Source organism: Microtus oregoni, unplaced genomic scaffold (assembly GCF_018167655.1).
Source record: "Microtus oregoni isolate MIOR12 unplaced genomic scaffold, Mior012 000012F_ref0000307, whole genome shotgun sequence".
NCBI lineage: Eukaryota > Metazoa > Chordata > Mammalia > Rodentia > Cricetidae > Microtus > Microtus oregoni.
The window spans coordinates 8,318,950-8,339,859 of NW_024543071.1; the positions used below are offsets into that span (position 1 = coordinate 8,318,950).

Genomic DNA, 20,910 nt, shown 5'->3' on the forward strand with positions numbered 1-20,910 from the left:
AAACTCTTCTCCTTCCTCTTAGGGGAAGGATTGCAACTCGCCGGAGAACGGCGCCCTCTTCCCAACTGGTTGCCCAGGGCACCACCCTCTCTAAGCAACAGCCTGCCTGCAGGGGTTCTGACTTCTGAAATGTGGCCACGCCTCTTCCCGCAAATGGGTGGAGCCTACAGCTGGGCGGGGTCCTGCGTGAGCACGCCACAGAGGGGGCGTGGCTTTTCCGGTGCGCGCGCCTGGCCGCCGGTGATCAGCTGGTCTGCGCTCCCCTGACGTGGGCTGGGGCACGTCACCGCCGAATGGCAGCCTCCAGAAAGGCACCGCGAGTAAGGTGAGGGGACTGTGCCGGCTGGCCGGGCGCGCGAGCTGCACACCCGGGAGGGTAGGGAAGAGAGGGCGAGGAGCGGCGGGCCCGCGGCCGTCGGGGGATGGCCGAGACTGGCAGGAGCTTTCCGAACTGGAGCCGGGGATCGATCCGTGCAGCCCGGCTGGACTCAGCTCGCTTCCGGCGGGCCGCGGGCACGTCCGGGGGCCGGAGTCCGTCCCGGGACCAGTGTGCAGGAGGAACTGCCTCGCCCGGCCCGGGTCGCGATCTTCACCAACCCCGACGGGGGAAAGGCCGTGCTGTTGCAGGAAGTTGGTCCCTCTTGAATCTAAGCCGGGTACCCAGAGGTGGTTCTGTCCCTGTTCATATCTTTCCTCCCCAGCAGCAATCTAAAGTTACAATCCTGACCATTCTGATGTCTGCATTTTTACCTCTCGATTTAATCCCATCACAGAGACAGGCAGCCGTGGGGCCCTCCCCACACAAATGTTCTCTGGGGCTATATCAGGAAATAGATTAGCATAACCTTCCGTAAAATCCCACCAGGAACCTGCTCTGGGTTCTCCTTGGACATAGGAAGTGCGAAGATGTTCCTCAGCCTCCTCATGTTGAACATGTTGCAGTTTATACTCCCCCAGACCAGGCACACTTAGCTATTAAAAGTGGGAAATGCTAAGTACACAAAGGCCAGAATGAAAACTGTGGCGATCCACATAGGGTTACCCATCCTCTCAGACCAGCCGAGGCTAGACTGAACTCACGAGACCCCGCAGCCTGACTTATTCGTGGAATCCTGACCATATTATGCTTGTTTTTTTGTGAGTGGACAGATCTCAATCCTACCTTGAGTTGGACCTGGTCTTGTGGCAGTATGCTAAGTGTGACCAGAAGTTCACATGTGTCCTGTGGGTAACTGTCAACATGGATAGACCTTCTGGAAGTTTTCTGCTGGAAATAACGTCAGGCAGGTGGATAATGATGTGATTCCAGAGGCTGAGAGGAGCCACTGAGGACCAGACCATAGTCTTTGCTCGATCCATAGAGAGACAGTGTTGGGGGGGGGGGGAGTGGCCTTTGAACCTCATTTGGCATACTGAGAGAAGGAGGCCTTTTGTTCCAGGGTGCTTTCCTAAAGTGGTAGCATTCCAGTGCCATCCAGTGTACAAACGAGGACTCCTTTCAGTTTAGAAGGTAAAACTGAACTCGTAGAAGGAGGTGAATAGAGCTGGGCTGGTGTTAGTGAAGCTAAGGTCAGAAGAGCCGACACTGGCGTCACACTTAGCCAGAAGAGCCGACACTGGCGTCACACTTAGCCAGAAGAGCCGACACTGGCGTCACACTTAGCCAGAAGAGCCAACACTGGCGTCACACTTAGCCAGAAGAGCCGACACTGGCGTCACACTTAGCCAGAAGAGCCGATACTGGTGTCACACTTAGCCAGAAGAGCCGACACTGGTGTCACACTTAGCCAGAAGAGCCGACACTGGTGTCACACTTAGCCAGAAGAGCCGACACTGGTGTCACACTTAGCCAGAAGAGCCGATACTGGCGTCACACTTAGCCAGAAGAGCCGACACTGGCGTCACACTTAGCCAGAAGAGCCGACACTGGCGTCACACTTAGCCAGAAGAGCCGACACTGGCGTCACACTTAGCCAGAAGAGCCGACACTGGTGTCACACTTAGCCAGAAGAGCCGACACTGGTGTCACACTTAGCCAGAAGAGCCGATACTGGCGTCACACTTAGCCGACACTGGCGTCACACTTAGCCAGAAGAGCCGACACTGGTGTCACACTTAGCCAGAAGAGCCGATATTGGCGTCACACTTAGCCAACACTGGCGTCACACTTAGCCAGAAGAGCCGACACTGGCGTCACACTTGTCTTCCCCTTTTCACTTCCAGCTCCAGTTTGCCCAGCTCTTGCCTGGGCAGACTTTTTCCTTATTGCAGGCGATGAGGCTTATAGGCTGACCATCACACAGAGATGTCTAGGCTGACTGTCACGTAGAAGCAGTCTTATTTCGGCATGGTTGGAGCGGGACTCTTAGGTCTTATCCTTCCCGGATTCACTTGATTTTCACTGTTATCTGAACGAGCCGTCATGACCAGAGAACTGTACTGACCAAGCCTGCATCCAGGATATGGCGCATTAGTGAACTATTCCAAACGTTGGACCGGAATGGAGAAGGCGGTCCTCAAATCAGGAGGGTGGGCTGTGTGTGGCGGAGGACAGCGTTGTCCCGTTTGTTTCATTTCACTGGGTAAACTGAGCACTTGGTTATCTGGCCTCAGCGCCAGCTTTAGAACTGTGTGATTCTTCCCACAGACTGGGAATGGAGTTTGGATGCACCCTTAGAACTCTGTTGTGAGTTCTTTTTAGTAAGAGAGGGAGAAAGGGAGGCAAATGTATGGTTTTAAGTGGTCCTGGCCATAACCACCGTCTACGAAGGTGCAGCCGGGAGAGCTCTGCACACTGTTTCCCATGGAGGTCCTTTTTAGCTCGTGATCTGTAGAAGGTGTGGGCTTCACGAGTTCTTAGCCGGGTAGAACACCAAGGAAGGAGGCGTTGAGAGCCTGGACTCTTTTTTTTTTTAAAATTATTTATTTATTTATTAAAGATTTCTGTCTCTTCCCTGCCACTGCCTCCCATTTCCCTCCCCCTCCCCCAACCAAGTCCCCCTCCCTCGTCAGCCCAAAGAGCAATCAGGGTTCTCTGACCTGTGGGAAGTCCAAGGACCACCCACCTCCATCCAGGTCTAGTAAGGTGAGCATTCAAACTGCCTAGGCTCCCACAAAGCCAGTATGTGCAGTAGGATCAAAAACCCATTGCCATTGTTCTTGAGTTCTCAGTAGTCCTCATTGTCCGCTATGTTCAGTGAGTCCGGTTTTATCCCAGGCTTTTTCAGACCCAGGCCAGCTGGCCTTGGTGAGTTCCCGATAGAACATCCCCATTGTCTCAGTGTGTGGGTGCACCCCTCGTGGTCCTGAGTTCCTTGCTCGTGCTCTCTCTCCTTCTGAGAGCCTGGACTCTTGATTCTGTACCACTGTGACCGAATAGTTGGACAGCTTTAATAATCACTGAGTTGTGTAACTGCCACTGATGTTTGGGACACTTTTACCCCCAAATAAATTTTTTTAGGTTTACTTTTTTTTTTTTTTTAAATTTTGTGTATGTGTGTGCATGCATGAGTTTTCTGTGCACCGCATGTGTGCAGGAGCCCTTGGAGGCCAGGAGAAGGCGCCAGATCCCCTGGAACTGAATAACAGTTGTGAGCTGCCATGTGGGTGCAGAGAATCCATTCCAGGTCCTCTGCAAAGAGCAGTCAGTGGCTCCCACTCTAATCATGTCCTCAGGACTCAGTCCTCATTTCCCCCCAACTTGCCATTCCCTTCAGCCCTTGGCAACTAAAAGCTCACTTTGTCTTTGTAGGTTGCCCATTCTCTCATTCATACAAATAGAGTCATACGTTTATTTATTTATTTATTTTTGGGTACCTGTGACAGCTTTTCCCTTAGCATAATTTTGTCCTCATTTTTTTTTTTTCAACAGCACTGGGGGTTGAATCCAGTGTCTTACGTATACTGCATGCAGGATAAGTGCTCTACCCCTGAGCTATACATATAGTTTTGTGAACAAGTTTTTATGACGCTGTGTTTTCAGTTTGCTTGAGTATATGCCTACCAGTGGAATTGCATGGGTTGGATATTTAATTTTAATTCTTTACTTTTTTTTCTGAGACAGTTTTATTTATTTATTTATTTATTTATTTATTTTTCTGTATAGCTCTGGCTGTTCTGGAACTCACTCTGTAGTCCAGGCTGGCCTTGAACTCACAGAGACCCATCCGCCTCTCCTTCCTTAATGCTGGGATCAAAGGCATGTGCCACCATTATCCGGTTCATATTTAATTTTAAAAGGAGCTAGCAAATTGTTTCCAAAGCCACGGCACCAGTTTACATGTCCACTAGCGATGCCTGGTGGGTCCAATTTTCTATATCCACACCCATACTTGTTCTTGTTGGTGTTTTTTAGTGGTCCGTCCTTTGATACCATCCTGGTACTCAGGACACGCAGACAGGTGGATCCTGGGAATTTGATATCAGCCCGGTCTATGCAGTGAGTTCCAGGCCAATCAGCTACCTAGGGAAACCCTGCCTCAGGCAAAGTATATATATATATATATATATTTTTTTTTTTTTTTGGTTTTTTCGAGGCAGGGTTTCTCTGTGGCTTTGGAGCCTGTCCTGGAACTAGCTCTTGTAGACCAGGCTGGCCTCGAACTCACAGAGATCCGCCTGTCTCTGCCTCCCGAGTGCTGGGATTAAAGGCGTGCGCCACCATCGCCCGGCTAGGCAAAGTATATTTTATGTGTGTGTGCATGTGTGCAAAGTATATTTTGGTGTGTGTGTGCGTGTGTGTGTGTGTGTGTGTGTGTGTGAGAGAGAGAGAGAGTGAGTGTGTATATGTGCAGGAGCTGGCAGAGACCAAAAGAGGCTGTTGAACCCTCTGGAACTGGAATTACAGGCAGTTGTGAGCCACTGTGTGGGTGCTGGGATTGAACCTCGGTCCTCTGCAAGAGTAGTAAGCACTCTGCACTTTGTGGGTGAGAAGTGATATCCTGTGGCCTCTTTTTCCCTTCTTTCTCCAGTGCTAGGGCTGAAACCAGGCCCTCAAGCATGCTGGGAGAGTCACTTACTTTTCCTGAGTTACAGCCCCACCCATCATTGTTCTTCAGACTTTTGGTGCTGAATGATGTTGAGCATCTTTTCTTCTCCCTCTGCCCTCGATTTTTGAGGTTGAGTTGCACACTCAAGTCTAGGCTGGCCTCAAATTCATGGTGGTCCTCTCCCTCACTCCTGAGTGTTGGGACCTCCTGTGTGATCCACCACATTCAGTAGTGTTGAACATTGTGTGTATCTTTGACCATTTGAAGAAAAGTCTGTTCATATTCTTTGACTTTTCAAATTATGACTATTTTTTTATTGGTGAGTTGAGATAATTGGGGCCCTTTTGTCTAATCTCGGTCCCTTGTATTCCTATATTTTAGGATATGCTTATGAGCTTATGCGTAGAAGCCAGCTGAGATTTTGATAGAGAATGTTCAATCTTATATTAACGTTTTTTTTTTTTTTTCTTTTTGAGACAGGGATTCTGCGTATAGCCCTGACTGTCCTGGGACTTGCTGTGTAGACAAGGCTGGCCTCTAGCTCACGGAGATTGACTGGGCTCTGCCTCTGAGCGTATCACTACACCCAGCGAGTATTATCTTAATGATAAGTAAGTCTTCAAATCCATAAATCTATATATTCAGATTTTATTTAACTCATGTCACCAATCTTTTGTATGTTTTACACTATACATTGTACACTTCATTTGCTAAGTGCATTAAATATTTTATTGTTCTTGATGCTATTGAGCATGGATTTTTCTTTATCATGTTGAGAGCAAGGGTATGGAAGTATAATTAATTTTTACGTAGTATGTCTTTAGTTACTCATAGTATGAGTTTAGTTACTCTTTTTTTTTTGTGAATTCATTAGGATTTTCTATTCAAAGCAGTGGCATTGCAAATAGAATTTTGCTTGTTTTCTGATCTGGAGACATTTGTTTCACTTTCTTGCCTAATTGCTTGGGCCAGAATCACAAATGCGCATAGAGAGCAGTAATTTCTAGTTGTTAGGTTGGGAAATTTTCACTTATTTGTCTGTGTGTGTGTATATATGGAGGTCAGAGAACAACTTGGGGAGCCATGCCTGTCCTTCCACTGAGTGAGCTGTGGAGAGCTAGCTGTGGGCTCCTTGACCTGCCGAGCCAGCTTGTCTCCAGCTCATGGAATTTCTTTCTAGTTTCATTGGGCGTTGCAGTTGTCTTGAGATGTTGATTTTGCTCTTTATTCTATTGATCTGGTGTCTTCCATTACATTTCCTATGTTGACCAACCTTATATTTCTGGAATGAAACCTGTGTTTGCTCTTTTCTGGCGTTTTGTTGGGCCATACATTCTAACACCTATGAGATCTCTGGCATGGTTTACTTTGGACAGCAAATTCAAGGCCTCATTCTGTCCCAGTAGAGGCTTCATGGCCTTTGTATTTGCTAGACTCCCTTTCTGGCATGTTCTTCCTCTATAATTGCATGTGGCTAGCTTTGCCACTTTTTCTTTTTAAACTCGTCCTTGTCTAAAATGGCGAGTGTTATCAGAAAGACCTCCTGAGCGGTCTTACATGGACGCGGCCTTCCTCCTACCTCTGGGAGGCCATTTCTCCCTTGCCTGACTTTCCTTTTCCCGCTTTGCAAAACAGCGTCTGTTGCTTTCTCTCCCCTGTCAGTCTCCCTTGCCCCACCTCACAAGTCAGATGATTCATCCCCGCAGGGTCTACACCAACATCTAGGTACTGGAAGCTTCTCAGCCAATGCCCGAGCAAACGTGATAGAGAATTCTTAGGTGCCATAGATTTAGAGGGACTTAAAGCTTGCCTGGGATGCTGGCGGGCAAAGTATCAGATTCAGATGGAGGTGTTTATGCCTGAGATCCAGGGTCCCCAGGGAGGATTTGCCTAAGAAGTTAATGTAAAAATTGGCAAACTGTGGCAGAAGTGCTTGTACGAACCAGGACCGAGTTTTTCATAGACAGTTTCTGGTCAAGAAAAGTTTACATCCCCTCCTTTTTTTTGAGATAGGTGTTCACTTTGTAGGCCTGGGTATACTTGAACTCTCCCTCATGCTGCTTCAGCCTCCTAAGGAGAGCTGGGATCACAGGATCAGCTGGGTACCACATGCCTGGCTGAAGATAAATTTCAGTTCCTTCAGACAGATGCTCACATATTCCAGGCTGACCTTGAACTAAGTAGTGTAGGGTAACTTTGAAGTTCCAGTTTTGAGCATGTTCTTCCGTGCCTGGTTTGTGCAATGCTGGGGACTGAGATCATGACTTCTTGCATGCTTGGCAAGGATTCTGCCAACTCAGCTGCATCCCCAGCCCATGAAGGTAAACTCCCCGTGGGGCACCAACAGGGAGGGAGAAGCAGCACAGCCAGCAAAGGAACAAGAGTCGCTTTCCAAGGTGGGAAATGAAGTAAATGCCTGAAATGATCACAGAAAAGGGGAATGGAGCTAAGTAGAACCTTGTCCAAGTGAGAAATCGTCATTGAGGGCCTAGTTATGGGAAAGAAATCTTCGTCTAGTATGGGATTAGATGGAATTGAAGAGAATGCACAAATTGGTGGTGAGCTGAGGAGGTCAGGCTGCAGTGGGTGTTTGACATTAGCAATCTGACATGCCCCATGGGGAAGTGCTCCCTGCTCTGGGGTGCACAGAGCGGAGGATGGTTTATCTGATACTGGTGTGCCATCACTGATACCAGGGTAAGAGTTGTGACTCACGCGGGAAGACTGCTCAACCTAGCTGACGCCGCCTTTGACTGAGCCTTGCCACGTTTCCTGGGGCCAAAGTCTGCAGCATTCTGCTTTTTCTCTTTAAGGGCGAATCACCAGGATTTCCAGCAGAGAAATTTAAGAATAATTGAACCTAACGAGGTGACACCCTCAGGAGACAAGAGTGTGGAAAGAGGTAACAACAATTTTGCTTATAAATTAGATGGAATATCACAAGAGTGCCTGTCCCAGCCTCAGGTTGACTGGGAAGAGAGGTCAAGGGATTTGTCACTGAGTGAGGCTAAGATGAGGGTCTAGAAATTGAAAATCACGGTGCCCTCTGGCTTTCTGGGTGATCAGTTACTGTTTCTATATACTTACCACTTAAATTATCGTACTGTATTTGTTTATTGTTTATATGTAAGAGTGTGAATGCCATGGCACATGTATGGGGGTCAAGCGACAACTTAGTGGAGTTGATTTTTCTCCTTCTACTATGTGGATCCTGGGACTGGAACTCGTCAGGCTTGGTGGCAAGCACCCACCCACTGGGCCATCTTGCTGGCCCCAATTTTTTTTTTTTTTTAAACTTGGTAAACCAGAAAATGATGGTGATAGATGGGGGAGCGTGCTTTTGAAATGTCTTTTGCTTTTTCTAGTATCAACCTTTATCTCTAATACAGTCCCTATTGATGATCTTAGAAATCAGCTTTTAACATTTTGTCAGATTCTAAGATGAGAAAATATATTACTGTGCTGTATAAATTGAGTATGCAATTAGGAAAAGTGTTTTTTTTCTTTGAAAATTTCCAAGGTTAGCCCTTTTCTCTTAGAACTTGTTAGTTCCTCATCCAGTGGTTGCTAGGAAGCTGAATTCTGACAAGGAGTTTCTCGCCGAACCCATCTAGGGCAGGCCTCGCTCTGCTGTGGCCGCCCGAGCAGCATTGCAGTGTGCCCTCCACCCTGAAGTGGCTGTGGGAATCGTGTGGTTTTACATCTAAAAATACAGATTGTCCAGCTCCTTTTGAGCTCTATTAGGAAGAAGAGAGGAAAGAAGACGACAAGAAAGGAGGACATACGGGGCTCAAATGATCAAATTTCCAACTGTATGAGGGTAGCTCCTGGGAGCTAAGGAGGTAGATGCCAGCTGGAGATCAGCCCAGGTATGGGTTCTACTACTCAGAGGCTCATTTAGTCCTCCAGTAAGTCCCCTAGCAATGTTGGTAATGGAGCATGAACTAGAGAATCGCGCAGACCTTGGATTCTGGCTCTGGATGGTTCAGCTGACTTGGGCAACTCCTTAACTGCTTCTCACCCTGTTTCTTTAAATGTGAATAATGGAATCTTCCTTGGAGGAATGGTTGTGAGAAATAAGCATTAGCGCATACAAAGCCCTCAGCTGTCTCAGCCATGCAGGCAGAAACACAGACTGCTGTTTCTAGATGTTTGTAGGAACATCTGGGCATGTTCTAGGATGCTGAAGTTGGAGGGTGTCAGGCGTGTGTGTGTGTGTGTGTGTGTGTGTGTGTGTCCCATTGTTCCAGCAGGATGGGTGGGAGTCGCAGTCGGAGCCCAGGTTCAGGTTCATGTGTTTGGTGAGCTCCTTCATGCGGCCCTTTCACATTTGTTCTTGTGTTCTGTGTTCGCCACCCCCTGAGGGAAATGTACTGTGCCTTCAGTGTGAGCAGGGAAAGCTTTTGTGATAAAGGCTTCAGGTCTAAGAACTGATTTCATATGCAGGAGACTTTTCAGTGAGTCATTCTCTTTAAGGCATGATTTAAAAATACCTGGCAGTGTAGGCTAATGTTACATCATGGCCTGGTCTGTTGCTCTTGGCTTTCCACTTCCCTGCACACTGCTCAGCTCTTGGCAGCTGCTAACATTTCTAAAAATTAAAAGGATGTGGAGTGAGATGCTATAATATGGCATCTTCACGTTCTTAGCTTTTTCTGAGAAGATCATAGACACAACATTGTGATATTCAGCCGTCTAAATGTGCATAGTTATGCACGGATGCAGAAATGATCTGGCGTCTGCTTTAGAGAAAATCAGGATACATACCCGTTACACGATTCAGCCCATTGCATTTCTTCTTAATTTATTCTGCATTAGACTCTAATACTTGCAGATTTTCATAATGCTTCTAGAATAACTGGTTTCATCAGAACTATCCTTTGAGGCTTTCCAGTCATGAGTGTCACGTCCTTGCTGCCTGTCCTGCTGCTTCACCTTAGTGGCGGGGGTACACGTTGTGCCAATCTTGTCCTTGAGCGTCACCTCTTCAGCCATCAGTCACTTCCATAGGCTGTTGTTTTACATGGCTAAGGCTATCCAGCCATTTTCCTGGTGTCCTTATCCCAGTCTAAGTAGTCTTTGACTGAGTTGACTGATGTTGTGGTCTCTACCTTTCCTGCCTTCACCTTATCTCTTGGTTGTACTGTTGGGAGTTTTTTCCATCATGTTCAAAGACGCAGATGACAAAGAAGTGGCTGCATTTGGCCCAAAACAGCCACCGGTGTTATGAGGCTGAAGGATAAGAAGGCAGAAAGAAGGGGAATGTTGAGAATAGGGCTGAGGTCAGGGTGGGTGGAAGGAAATTCACCTTTGTAATAAACTGTGATGCTTATGGTTCTAAGAAGGCCTGATGTGACGGTCAAAGAGAGAGACTGCACTGGTGAGGCAGGAAATAGTGTCGAAGTCCAGGGTGTGGCGCTGAGGAGGTGGAAGCCGAAGGTGACTTTGACCACACCCACTTGGTCTTGATGTTTGCTGCTGTCCAAGAGGCTCGTAGTAGCCAGTGCTGCTCCATCTGGTGCTGTGCTGTAAACTCCCAGGTGGGGCCAACAAAAGCCTTACACTGGAATGTGCCCGAATTAGCTAAACTCTGCAAGAAAGTTAATGGTCTCGAAAGAAAGTGCGGTGGACTCTTTCAGGGTTTGCTTTTCAAAGTTTCATATGCCCAGGCTGCACTGCAGGCCAGTGAAATCCCAAGTTCCCAAGGTAGTTCTAGTGTACAGCCAAGGGTGAGTCAGTGCTTCAGAAGAAGTCTTTTTGTTGGCCTGGTGTGAAAATGTTAACATAGGCCGGGGATGGGAGGGTCCGGGAGTTGGGGAATGGTGGTGGGTAGGTGTAGGCCAGGGGTGGAGGGGTGGAGGGGTGGGTGGGGATGGTGCCTGCCTGCAGTCCCAACTGTCAGAAAGCTGCACTGGGTGGTGCTCTGGAGTTCAACGAGTTGGACTAGCATAGGCAACAGAGAGAGACACTCCTCCCCTGACCACATGGGATGGGGTTTAGTTTGCTCCAGAATATAGTTTAGAAGCATAATAATCTGTTCTGAGACTCAGGAAAGTGTCACAGCCAAGTTTTCAGATATTCTGAATCCACGGTGGGTTTTACTGTGGCTCCAGGAGAGGTGCTAGCACAGGGAGTTTGACTTCTAGGGAGTGGAGCAATGCTGGGGATTGAACCTAGTGCTCCATGGTGCTATGCAGTGCCTAATACTGAGCGACTCTCCTAGTTCTAGACAAATCCATAGCAGTTCAGATGCTTCCTGTGGGTGTCTGCGGTACTGGGCATCGAATCCAGAGCCTAGCGCATTCTAGGCATGCTTGCCCACCACTGCACTGTGCCCCCACCTCGAGCTGCACCCCCCTGAGCCACACCCCCTGAGCGCATCTAGAGCCTTCTTTTTTTTTTTTTTTTTTTTCGAGACAGGGTTTCTCTGTGGCTTTGGGGCCTGTCCTGGAACTAGCTCTGTAGACCAGGCTGGTCTCGAACTCACAGAGATCCTCCTGCCTCTGCCTCCCGAGTGCTGGGATTAAAGGCGTGCGCCACCACCGCTAGAGCCTTCTTTTTATGTTGAAGCTGTGTATCATATCACTAATTTACCCAGACTGGCCAAGAGCTCGTGGTCCTTTTTTGCCTTATTCTCCTTTAGACTTACAGGTCTGGGCCTCCAGCCTTGGCTTCAGACCAGATATTCTGATCACTCTTTCTCTGAGATGAGCTGATATCGGCTAAGCAGATTTGAGAACAGGAAGGGAAGGCCCTTGGAAGACAGTGTTTGGAAGCAGCTGTAACGTAAGGAGCAAGGACATGAGTGACGAGTAGGACAGTCTCCGGCAAGTCTTCTGTGTGTCTGCTCTGAGACTCCTCTGAGTTGGAAGTGCAGCTGGAAAAGGTGTCCTTGTGCAGATGATGAACTGCTCAGTTTCTCAGTGACTCATACAACTGGTGTAAGCTTGTAGGGAAGTCTGTTGAGAGCGCCGTAAGAACTGAAGTGTGAGAACCCAAGGTGCTGGTGGGGATGAAGAGAAAGACACACAGGGACAAGATAGAGTGTAATCAGATGTTTCTCTCCCACCCACCTGTTCCCTAATATACAGAGGCCGGATGCTTAATATTACTTATAAATGCTCCACTAATAGCTCAGGCTTGTTACTAGCTAACTCTTATATTTGAAGTTAACCCATATTCCTCATTTACGCACTGCCACGTGGTGGTACCTTTATTAGCGTGACACATTTATCTCCTGCTCCCTCTGTGTCTGGCTGGTGACTCCTGACTCTGGCCTTCTCCTTCCCAGCATTCCCAGTTTGACCCTCCTGCCTAATCTTTTTCTGTTCAGCTATTGGCCAGTCAGCTCCTTTATCAAACTAATCACAATGACAAATCTTCGGCATGTACAAGGGATTAGTTCACAGAATCAGAGTGTGGGTAGGCTGCAGCAATCATGTCGGTCCTTGAAAAGCCCCCAATAAAGCGGCCTCATTGGAACACCCCCCTTGTCGATAAATAGATCTTTCATTACTTGCTTAAAATGAGTTGCAAAATCCCAAGCACCAACAATGTCTAATGCTGTCAAGGATATGGAGCAACAGGAAATCTTGTTCATTGCTGGTGAACCATGGCCAAGCCACTTTGGAACGCAGTCTGACAGTTATTTACATGCTGATAAATGCCTGTCGTGTAACTGAACTGTCACATCCCTTGGTATTTACCCACATAAGCTGAAGTAGTATATCCACACAAGAGCCCTGCACATGATTGTTTAGGCAGCTTCATTACCAAACTTGGAAGCCACCTAGATGTCTTTCAACAGGTGAATGACAGCTAGTTACTAGAATATCACTCAAAACTAAAGGGTTGAGATAGCACCCCTTAAAAAAAGATATGGGGGTACTTCTTCATCTTGCTATGTGTGAGAGGCCAATTGGCTACCTACCATATAACTCTGGCTGAATAATATTCTGAGAAAGTCTAAACTGGAGATGGTGAGAAAGATCAGAGATTGCCAGGGCCTGGGGGAGAGCGAGGGATGGGTAGGTTGAGCACAGATGTTTGGCGGGGGGGAGGGGGTCAGTGAAAATACTGTGTGTACAGACATGGTGGGACTTGCCTGCAATCGCAGCTCTCGGGATTGAGGGAGGAGGGTTGTGAATGCGAGCCAGCCTGAGTTACATAGTGAATGCTGGATCAGCCTGAGATCCAGAGAGATCCTGTCCCCAAAGCCAAGCGCTGGTGCTCTAGTTCTCTTATCAGTTGCTGGGGAAACTCTGCACCAAACACAACTTGGGGAAAAAAGGATTCATTTCTGTTTACACTTCCAGGTCACAATCAGTCATCCAGGGAAGTCAGGGGGGACTGAAGCGGGAACTTGGAGGAGCACTGCTTACTGTCTTGCTCCTATTAGCACTTGCTCAGCCAGCCAGCTTACACACATGCACGTGCATGCACACACAAACACACAAACAAATGTAATTTAGAAATTAAAAGGACGATTTTGAACTGGGTATGGTGGTACTTGTTGTTCCCAGCACTCAGAAGGCTGAGCAGAGTTGTAAGTTCCAGGCCATTCATTAAGTGTATGAGACCTTGTCTTCAATAGCAGCAGCAGCAGCAACTCCAAGAAACGAATCCTCTCTCATTCCACTTTGACTTTTATCATTCTAGGCATGTTTTACGCTAGTAATGCATGGGCTGAGGACCGTGCTCAACCACAACTCTGCTGGCTTTTTGTGACGTCATTGGTTAGGTTGCCATAGGACTCTGACTAACTTAAGGCTTATCTAGTGGATGATGTCAGCATCTGTCGAGTAAAGATCTTTTTGAAGAACCTACTAAGCAGGGCCTGGAGAGATGGTTTAGCAGTTAAGAGCTCGGGCTGCTCTTTCAGAGGACCTATGTTTGATTCCCAGTATGCACATGGTCTCTTACAGCTGACTTAAGTCCCATTCCAGGGGTTCTGCCACCTTCTTTTGACTTCCAAGAGCACCAGGCATGTTTATGGTACACATACATACATGTAGGCAAAACATTCATATACATAAATAAATCTAAAAAATTGACAGTTTTATACATTTATAAAATGAATTTTGGTTATTATTACCACCATTACCCCCCCCCTTTCGCACTGAAACCTTTCTTCTCATTAAGTCACCTCCTACTTTGTACTTATGTGTGGTCTACTTAGCTTAATTAGGAGTTGATTGCACAAGTATGGTTGAGTTACTTATCGAAGCATAGGCAGCTATCAGTGGCTGCATCATTGAAGAAAACTACAGCCCCTCCTGGAAACTGGCGGTCCCCCCTCGGAGACGGGTGGGGCCTTGTTGGGGACGAACTGCTGGCAGGCCCAGCCCTGAGCGGCTCTTATGTGGATAACCACAGCCACAGCGAGTGTCTGAGTGTGACAGTGACGTCGGCTGTCACGCTGCTCTCCATCCTCTGGCTCTTATGTGCTTTAGGTTTCCTATTGTACGATGCTCTCTGAGCTTCGGAGTGGGTGACACAGTTGTCCCATTTAGAGCTGAGCACTTGCCATCATGGTTCTTGGCACTTTGGCATCTCGCAGAGCAAGCTATGAGGAGCCTACCAGTAAGCATCATCCTCCATGGCCTCTGCACCAGCTCCCACTTCCAGGTTCCTGCCCTGACTTCCTTCAGTGATGGACTGTGATGTGAAACTCTAAGCTGAAATAAACCTCTACCCCAGGTTGCTTTTGGTAACGGTATTTTATCACAACAATGGAAACCTCTAAATTAAGTCTCCAAATTAAGACACTTCAAAGCAAAAACTCTTAGCACGTGTACATTTTAAAATACAGTTTTAAAGTAGGCCTAGATATCTTCCAATATACATTGCATATGTACACCTGTGTATGTAACAATTTCCTAGGTCTACATAGTTCGTCGCGGTTGCTTAGTGTTCTATGCATTATTGTTTATCTAACCAATAATTACTGTTTCTTCCACAGCTATAAACAAAGGTTGACACCTATACTTTGATATACCTGTTAATTATCTTCTTGGAATAATGTCCTAGAAGTGCAAGATAATCAGGAAATGTGTCTTAGTGGCACACTTTTTCTTGCCACCTAATGGCTGTTTAGAAGTAATATTTAATAACTATAAACATAAGTGTCTCTGGCTGCTTCAGTCTTGGTCTGATGGTGGAGTCGTCAGTTTGACGATGAAGTCGCGGGAGGATGGGATGTGGGAGGTACCCTCATTTAGCTTGCTTTGAACTACTAGTCAGTTCAGTTGCGGGGGCACAGACTGGTTTTGGAACAAATTCTCTTGTTTCAGTCCACAGGATGGCTCCAAAGGTGACATCAGAGCTGCTGCGGCAGCTGCGACAAGCTATGAGGAACGCCGAGTATGTGGCAGAACCAATCCAGGCCTATATCATCCCGTCAGGAGATGCCCACCAGGTACCAAGTGGAGATGGCTGAAGAAAGGGCCAATTGACCCTTGCCTTTTCATCTTCCCTCGGCTCTATCATGTTTATAGAATTCTAGTTGTGAGCCATAGTAAGTGTGTCATCTGGGGCCTGACATAGGACCTGACACACACCTGATTAAGTCTCACTGAATACACTGACCCTTGCTTCCTTGTTCTCAGGGAATTTAGCTCTTTCAGTAAATTGTGAAGAAATCAGCGGGCAAATTAAGGCTATCCATTCAGGATCTTTCCGTTGCTGATGTCTTCTGTCTACTGCTTCTGCTGTGCTCTGACCCCATCAGAATTGTCTCTTGCCTCCCCGTGTCTAAGGAGATGGTCCTGCTAGCTTCTGGCATTGCTAGAAGATAGGTAGAAAGCCGTCCTGAGCTCCATCCTAGTGGTAATGAGTGAAGTCTGGGTCTAACTCGATGTAGGCAAGCCAGCAGGTGTGATGTCCACCCTGTGACGTGTGACTTAAAGGCTACAAAGATGGGAGGTTGGTCCCCTGCCGTCACCGTGGTTTTGGTTTTAATGAGAGAAGAATCGGTGTACAAAGTGCTTTAGTTTCCCAGTGAAGCCTCTGTGCGTTTGTTTTTTCCAGCCTCTGCTTGTGTGCAAGGCAACTACTTCAGTGGTTGTGCTACATGCCAAGAGGAGAATTGTTCTCTGCCTTGAGAATCAGTTAGCTGGGTGGTGGAGGCACAAACCTTTAATCCCCACACTTGAGGCAGAGGCAGAGGCGGAGGCGGAGGCAGAGGCGGAGGCAGAGGGGCAGAGGGGCAGAGGGGCAGAGGGGCAGAGGGGCAGAGGGGCAGAGGGGCAGAGGGGCAGAGGGGCAGAGGCGCAGAGGGGCAGAGGGGCAGAGGCGCAGAGGGGCAGAGGCAGAGACAGTCAGCCTGGTCTACAGAGTGATTCCAGGACAGCCAGGCTACACGGAGAAAGCCAAAGGAAAAGAATCATTTTAGTAGTGGGGTCAAGATGTCTATGTATGGGGCAGGGGCGGTGCCTCAGTGGTTAGGAACAGTAGCCGATCTTCTGGCAGAGTTAAGCTCCATCCCAGCTCCATACTAGGTGGCTCCTAACTGCCTGTAACTCTAGCTCTAGGTTATCTATTGCCTCTGCAGGTACCCATGCATGTGTGCATAATTACCCACAGACACAGACACATACACACACACACACAGACACACACGCACAGACACACACACACACACGCACACACAGACACACACACACAGACACACACACACACATACACACACACACACACGCACACACAGACACACACACACACGCACACACAGACACAGACACACACACACGCACACACAGACACACACACATGCACACGCACACACAGACACACACACGCGCGCGCATGTCTCTCGTAAGACCGAGAGTGGGTAACTCCTGTGAGGAAAGCTAGATGAGGCTGTGGCCGCGGGATGAGGAGAGGAGGATCGTGGGGGATCTATGAGATGAAGGGTACATACAGTGTGGGTTGTGGAAATAGGGAGGAGAAGGGTCCAGGCAGGAGGGCTACTAGGAGCACGTCCAGGGAGGCAGACAGCTTCCCTGGTGAAGTTTTAGGGAAGTAAAAACCAAGCATCCGTGTGCGTTAAGGCTCGGTTGAGGATTCCTCACGTGCAAGTGGCAGAAGCTGTTCTGAGACACCACGGACACTGAAGTGCTTTGTGAGAGTTTACACTAGTGGTTCTTGACGTGCGGGTCACAACCCCTTTGCTCTACATCGTTGTTCTGGGCCAACGGCAGGCTATGGAGTAGGGAGTATAAACTGCTAGTCCCTCATTTCCTTATCCCTCACTTCCAAGACTGAGCTGCAGCCTTCATCCCAGGTCAGAGTCCCAAGTGAGAGCGCCAATGCTGTGACTCCTTGGTCCCCCTCTCCCCGTCGTGTGATTGCTGTGACTCCTTTGGTCTTTCTCTCCTTGTCATGTGATTGCTGTGACTCCCTTGGTTCCCCTCTCCCCGTCATGTGATTGCTGTGACTCCCTTGGTCCCCCTCTCCCCGTCATGTGATTGCTGTGACTCCTTGGTCCCCCCTCCTCGTCATGTGGAACAAGCAGTGATGGGGTCTACCGTGAGGGAGCGGGTGGCAAGCGAGGCTGTGGTTGTAAGCTGCTGAGACCCAGCACATACAGGGGTGCGCGCTCTTTAGACGTGCTCTCCACACGTGTTCTGAGACCCAGCACATACGGAGGTGCGCGCTCTTTAGACGTGCTCTCCACACGTGTTCTGAGGCGTGTGTCAGATGTGCCACAGACGCGTGTTATGCGATCTAAACTGATCACACAGAATCTACAGCACACTCACTTAGAATGCATGCTGTCGTGTTAGCAACACGCACATGTTGCTTACATAGCAGATTGCTACAAGTTTTTCATCAAACTCTGTCCATCAGAGGACCTCTCGGTTCTGTTTCCCTTCTTCCCTGCTCCTATACTCCACCGTTATTCTTCAGGCTCTAGGAGTCTGATTGCTTCAGATGCTTCCTGCCCGTGTTCTTGCCATTTGTGACTAGACTGCTTTCCCTAAGTCCTCAGGGCCCCACTGAATATGGCAGGAGGTGACCAGTGATAAGGGCTTTCCTTCTCCCCTCTTGCTCTCATCCCCTTCTTTCCTTTTCCATTTGCTCTCCTCCCCTTTTCTCTCTTCCTAGCACTTCTACTTTATTTGTGACCCATTACCTCCAAGGGTGGCCTAGTGCAGAAAGATTTGAGCCTCAGTACGCCTCCAGTTAAAAGTCGAAGGGCCTGGCTCAGGCTGTGTGTGCAGCCGTGTGCCTGTCTGGGCCTGGCTCAGGCTGTGTGTGCAGCCGTGTGCCTGTCTGGGCCTGGCTCAGGCTGTGTGTGCAGCCGTGTGCCTGTCTGGGCCTGGCTCAGGCTGTGCGTGCAGCCATGTGCCTGTCTGGGCCTGGCTCAGGCTGTGTGTTCAGCCGTGTGTCTGTCTGGGTTTCTGTTTCTTTAGCCCAGTGTTAGACTATACTCTGTTCTATCTGTAGAGAGCACTCTTGCAGCTAAGCCAACCCAAGTTTTTCTTGCTGTTTTCAGTCCTGGGTGGGTGCTGTTCACAAGAAACTATCACAAAGCTGGTCTTTCCCAAAACCCATTGAATTTTAGATGCCTTTGCCTCTGACTTTAGATGTAGCCTAATATGCCCTCCGGGAATGGTAGTAAAACTGCCCAGAGGACAGGCTGGTGCAGGTTTACTCAGCCTTCAGCTTTTACTGGAATGTCATTATTGAGGGCTGAGGCTCAAATCCCAGGAAAACACATCACATAGTGGCAACTCAAAACAATAAGTCAGGTCAGTGACAATTACTCAGTGCTAGTCACTAATTGAGGAAGTTGCTGTCTAGAATTCATAAACTTAAATACTTATATTCCTTTTTTTCTCTTTTTATTGAGTCAGGTCTCATTGTACAGCCTTAACTGGTCTGGAACTCACTATGTAGCCCAGGCTAGCCTTGATTGGGTCTCGAACCCACGACCCTGAGATTAAGAGTCTCATGCTCTACCGACTGAGCTAGCCTTTTCATTATTTTTCAGTGTGTGTGTGTGTGTGTGTGTGTGTGTGTGTGTGTTTGTATGTGTGTGATGTATGGTACAAGAGTGCAGGTACCCACAAAGGCCAGAGGTGTCGGACCCCGCCCCTGGAGCTCAAGTTACAAGTAGTTATGGTTGTGATCTGCCCAACGTGGATGCTGGGATTGAACTCAGGTCCTTTGCAAGGAGCAGCAAGCACTTTCAACTGCTGAGCTGTCTGCCTAGTCCCTGGCCTTGAACTCTGATCCTCAACTCTTGGCTTAGCCTCTGGACTGCTGGGATCATAGGGTGCGGTGCTATGCCAGCTGTTTCCCTGGCTCTTGCTGTCCTCCCACCCCTCTGCCGCTGCCATTTTCCCTTTGCACTGGCTGTTTTTCTGTTGCTGTAGCTTAGCTACCTGTCAGGAATTTGTAGGGGAGGCTGAGCTGTCTGCCGTTTCTGCCTGCCTGCCCAGGGACTGATACTGGACAAATGCAGAGGTAGGTGACTCCCATGTGGGCCTGAGGGACTATCTGTTCAAGTGCTTGGATGTCAGATTTGCCACTGAACCAATCACTAGTGTTAGACTTGGGTCAGCTGAAGAAAAGGGACCTTTCTTGCCTGCAGAAAGGGGACTGTGACATGTGAGTCACAGGGCCATTGTCAGTAAATGCTTAAAGCAGGTTTGTTCTTCAGGTTTCGTTGTGTGAACCGCTTATGTTTTGGTCATCAGCATTGTAGAAGCTAACGAGAGTCCCCTTGAGTAAAGAAATAGACGAGCCGCAATTAGAGATGGGAAATCAAATAAAATCCCATATGTCGTGGGGAAGGGTTTAGCCAGCACCACCCAGGAGAAATTTGTGAGGTGTGTGTAATTTTAACTCTGTAGACACACTGTAAGGTAATGAAATATTAATAAATTATTTATTCCGGTGTATTGGAAGAATTAACATTTTCATATATCAGTATAAAGAGTATAGATTACTTTTTATAGGAACCATTCAAATATGGTAGTTTATAAAACACCTCAATTTGAATACATAGTTTTGAGTATTTGGTCTGTACTTACCTTTCTTTAAATTTATAGTTGACAAAGTAGACTCACAGATCCAAGTTGTTCTAAGCATATCTAAAGGTTTTCTAATAATTGAATCTAACAATTGAATATCTGTTTAAAAATTCATTGCAATTTGCCTGATAGTGGTACATTTAATCCAAGCACTCGGGAGGCAGAGACAGGCGGATCTTTGTGAGTTTGAGGCCAGCCTGGTCTACAGAGTGAGTTCCAGGACAGCCAAGACCATGAAGAGAAACTGTCTCAGAAAAAAAAAAAATGACATTGCAATTGATAAAAGCGAAATAAAATTAAATACTTAAATTTTTAGTCAAATTTTTTAAGTGCTTAGTAGCCACATGACGCTGGAAGCTGCTGCCATTCGCGGCATAAGCTTGTGTAAGTATGGAACACATTCCGGGTGTGAGAGACCTTTAAGACTAGGATGCAGGAAGGCGTCCTTGAAGAAGAACATTTGATTGGACTGTGGGCAGTTAGAATTTGGATGCAAGGAGAGAGGTAGAGAGGGAAAAGAGTGAGAGAGACAGAGACATTCACCATGGGCACATTTAGGTCAGTCATTCATTCCTGTTCATAACTTTGATTCCCATAGTCAGGAGTGTTACCTTTTTTTTTTGAGATTCTCGTATAGCCCAGGCTGGTCTCAAACTGGGTGTTGCAGTGGAGGGTAGCTTTGAGTGCTTGATGCTGTTGCCTGCAAGGGTTACAGTGTGCCACCATGTCTGGCTGTTAGCGCTCAGGAAGAATTTATCTATCTATCTATCTATCTATCTATTTATTTATTTTTAGGAAGAATTTTGGAACTAGAAAGTAACATGACCAGTAGGGGAGTTATTGAGTATGGGTTAGAGGAGGAAGACCCAGGTAGAATCCCA

General features: G+C 47.7%; 1 protein-coding gene across 3 annotated transcripts in view; it reads left to right on the forward strand.

Annotated features, from left to right (window-relative positions):
• Positions 1 to 204: 204 nt before the first annotated feature.
• The window catches only part of Xpnpep1 (X-prolyl aminopeptidase 1), a 52,976-nt gene continuing 32,270 nt past the window's right edge, over positions 205 to 20,910 (forward strand). The window contains exons 1-4 of one of the 3 annotated variants that reach the window (XM_041661889.1): positions 205 to 325; positions 5,469 to 5,599; positions 7,802 to 7,890; positions 15,281 to 15,405. In XM_041661889.1, coding sequence (XP_041517823.1) covers positions 15,289 to 15,405 — 117 coding nt within the window. In that variant the 5' untranslated portion in view covers positions 205 to 325; positions 5,469 to 5,599; positions 7,802 to 7,890; positions 15,281 to 15,288. Of the gene's footprint in view, positions 326 to 5,464; positions 5,600 to 7,801; positions 7,891 to 15,280; positions 15,406 to 20,910 lie in introns of all 3 variants that reach the window. The other 2 variants (XM_041661890.1, XM_041661888.1) reach the window with 2 other exon arrangements.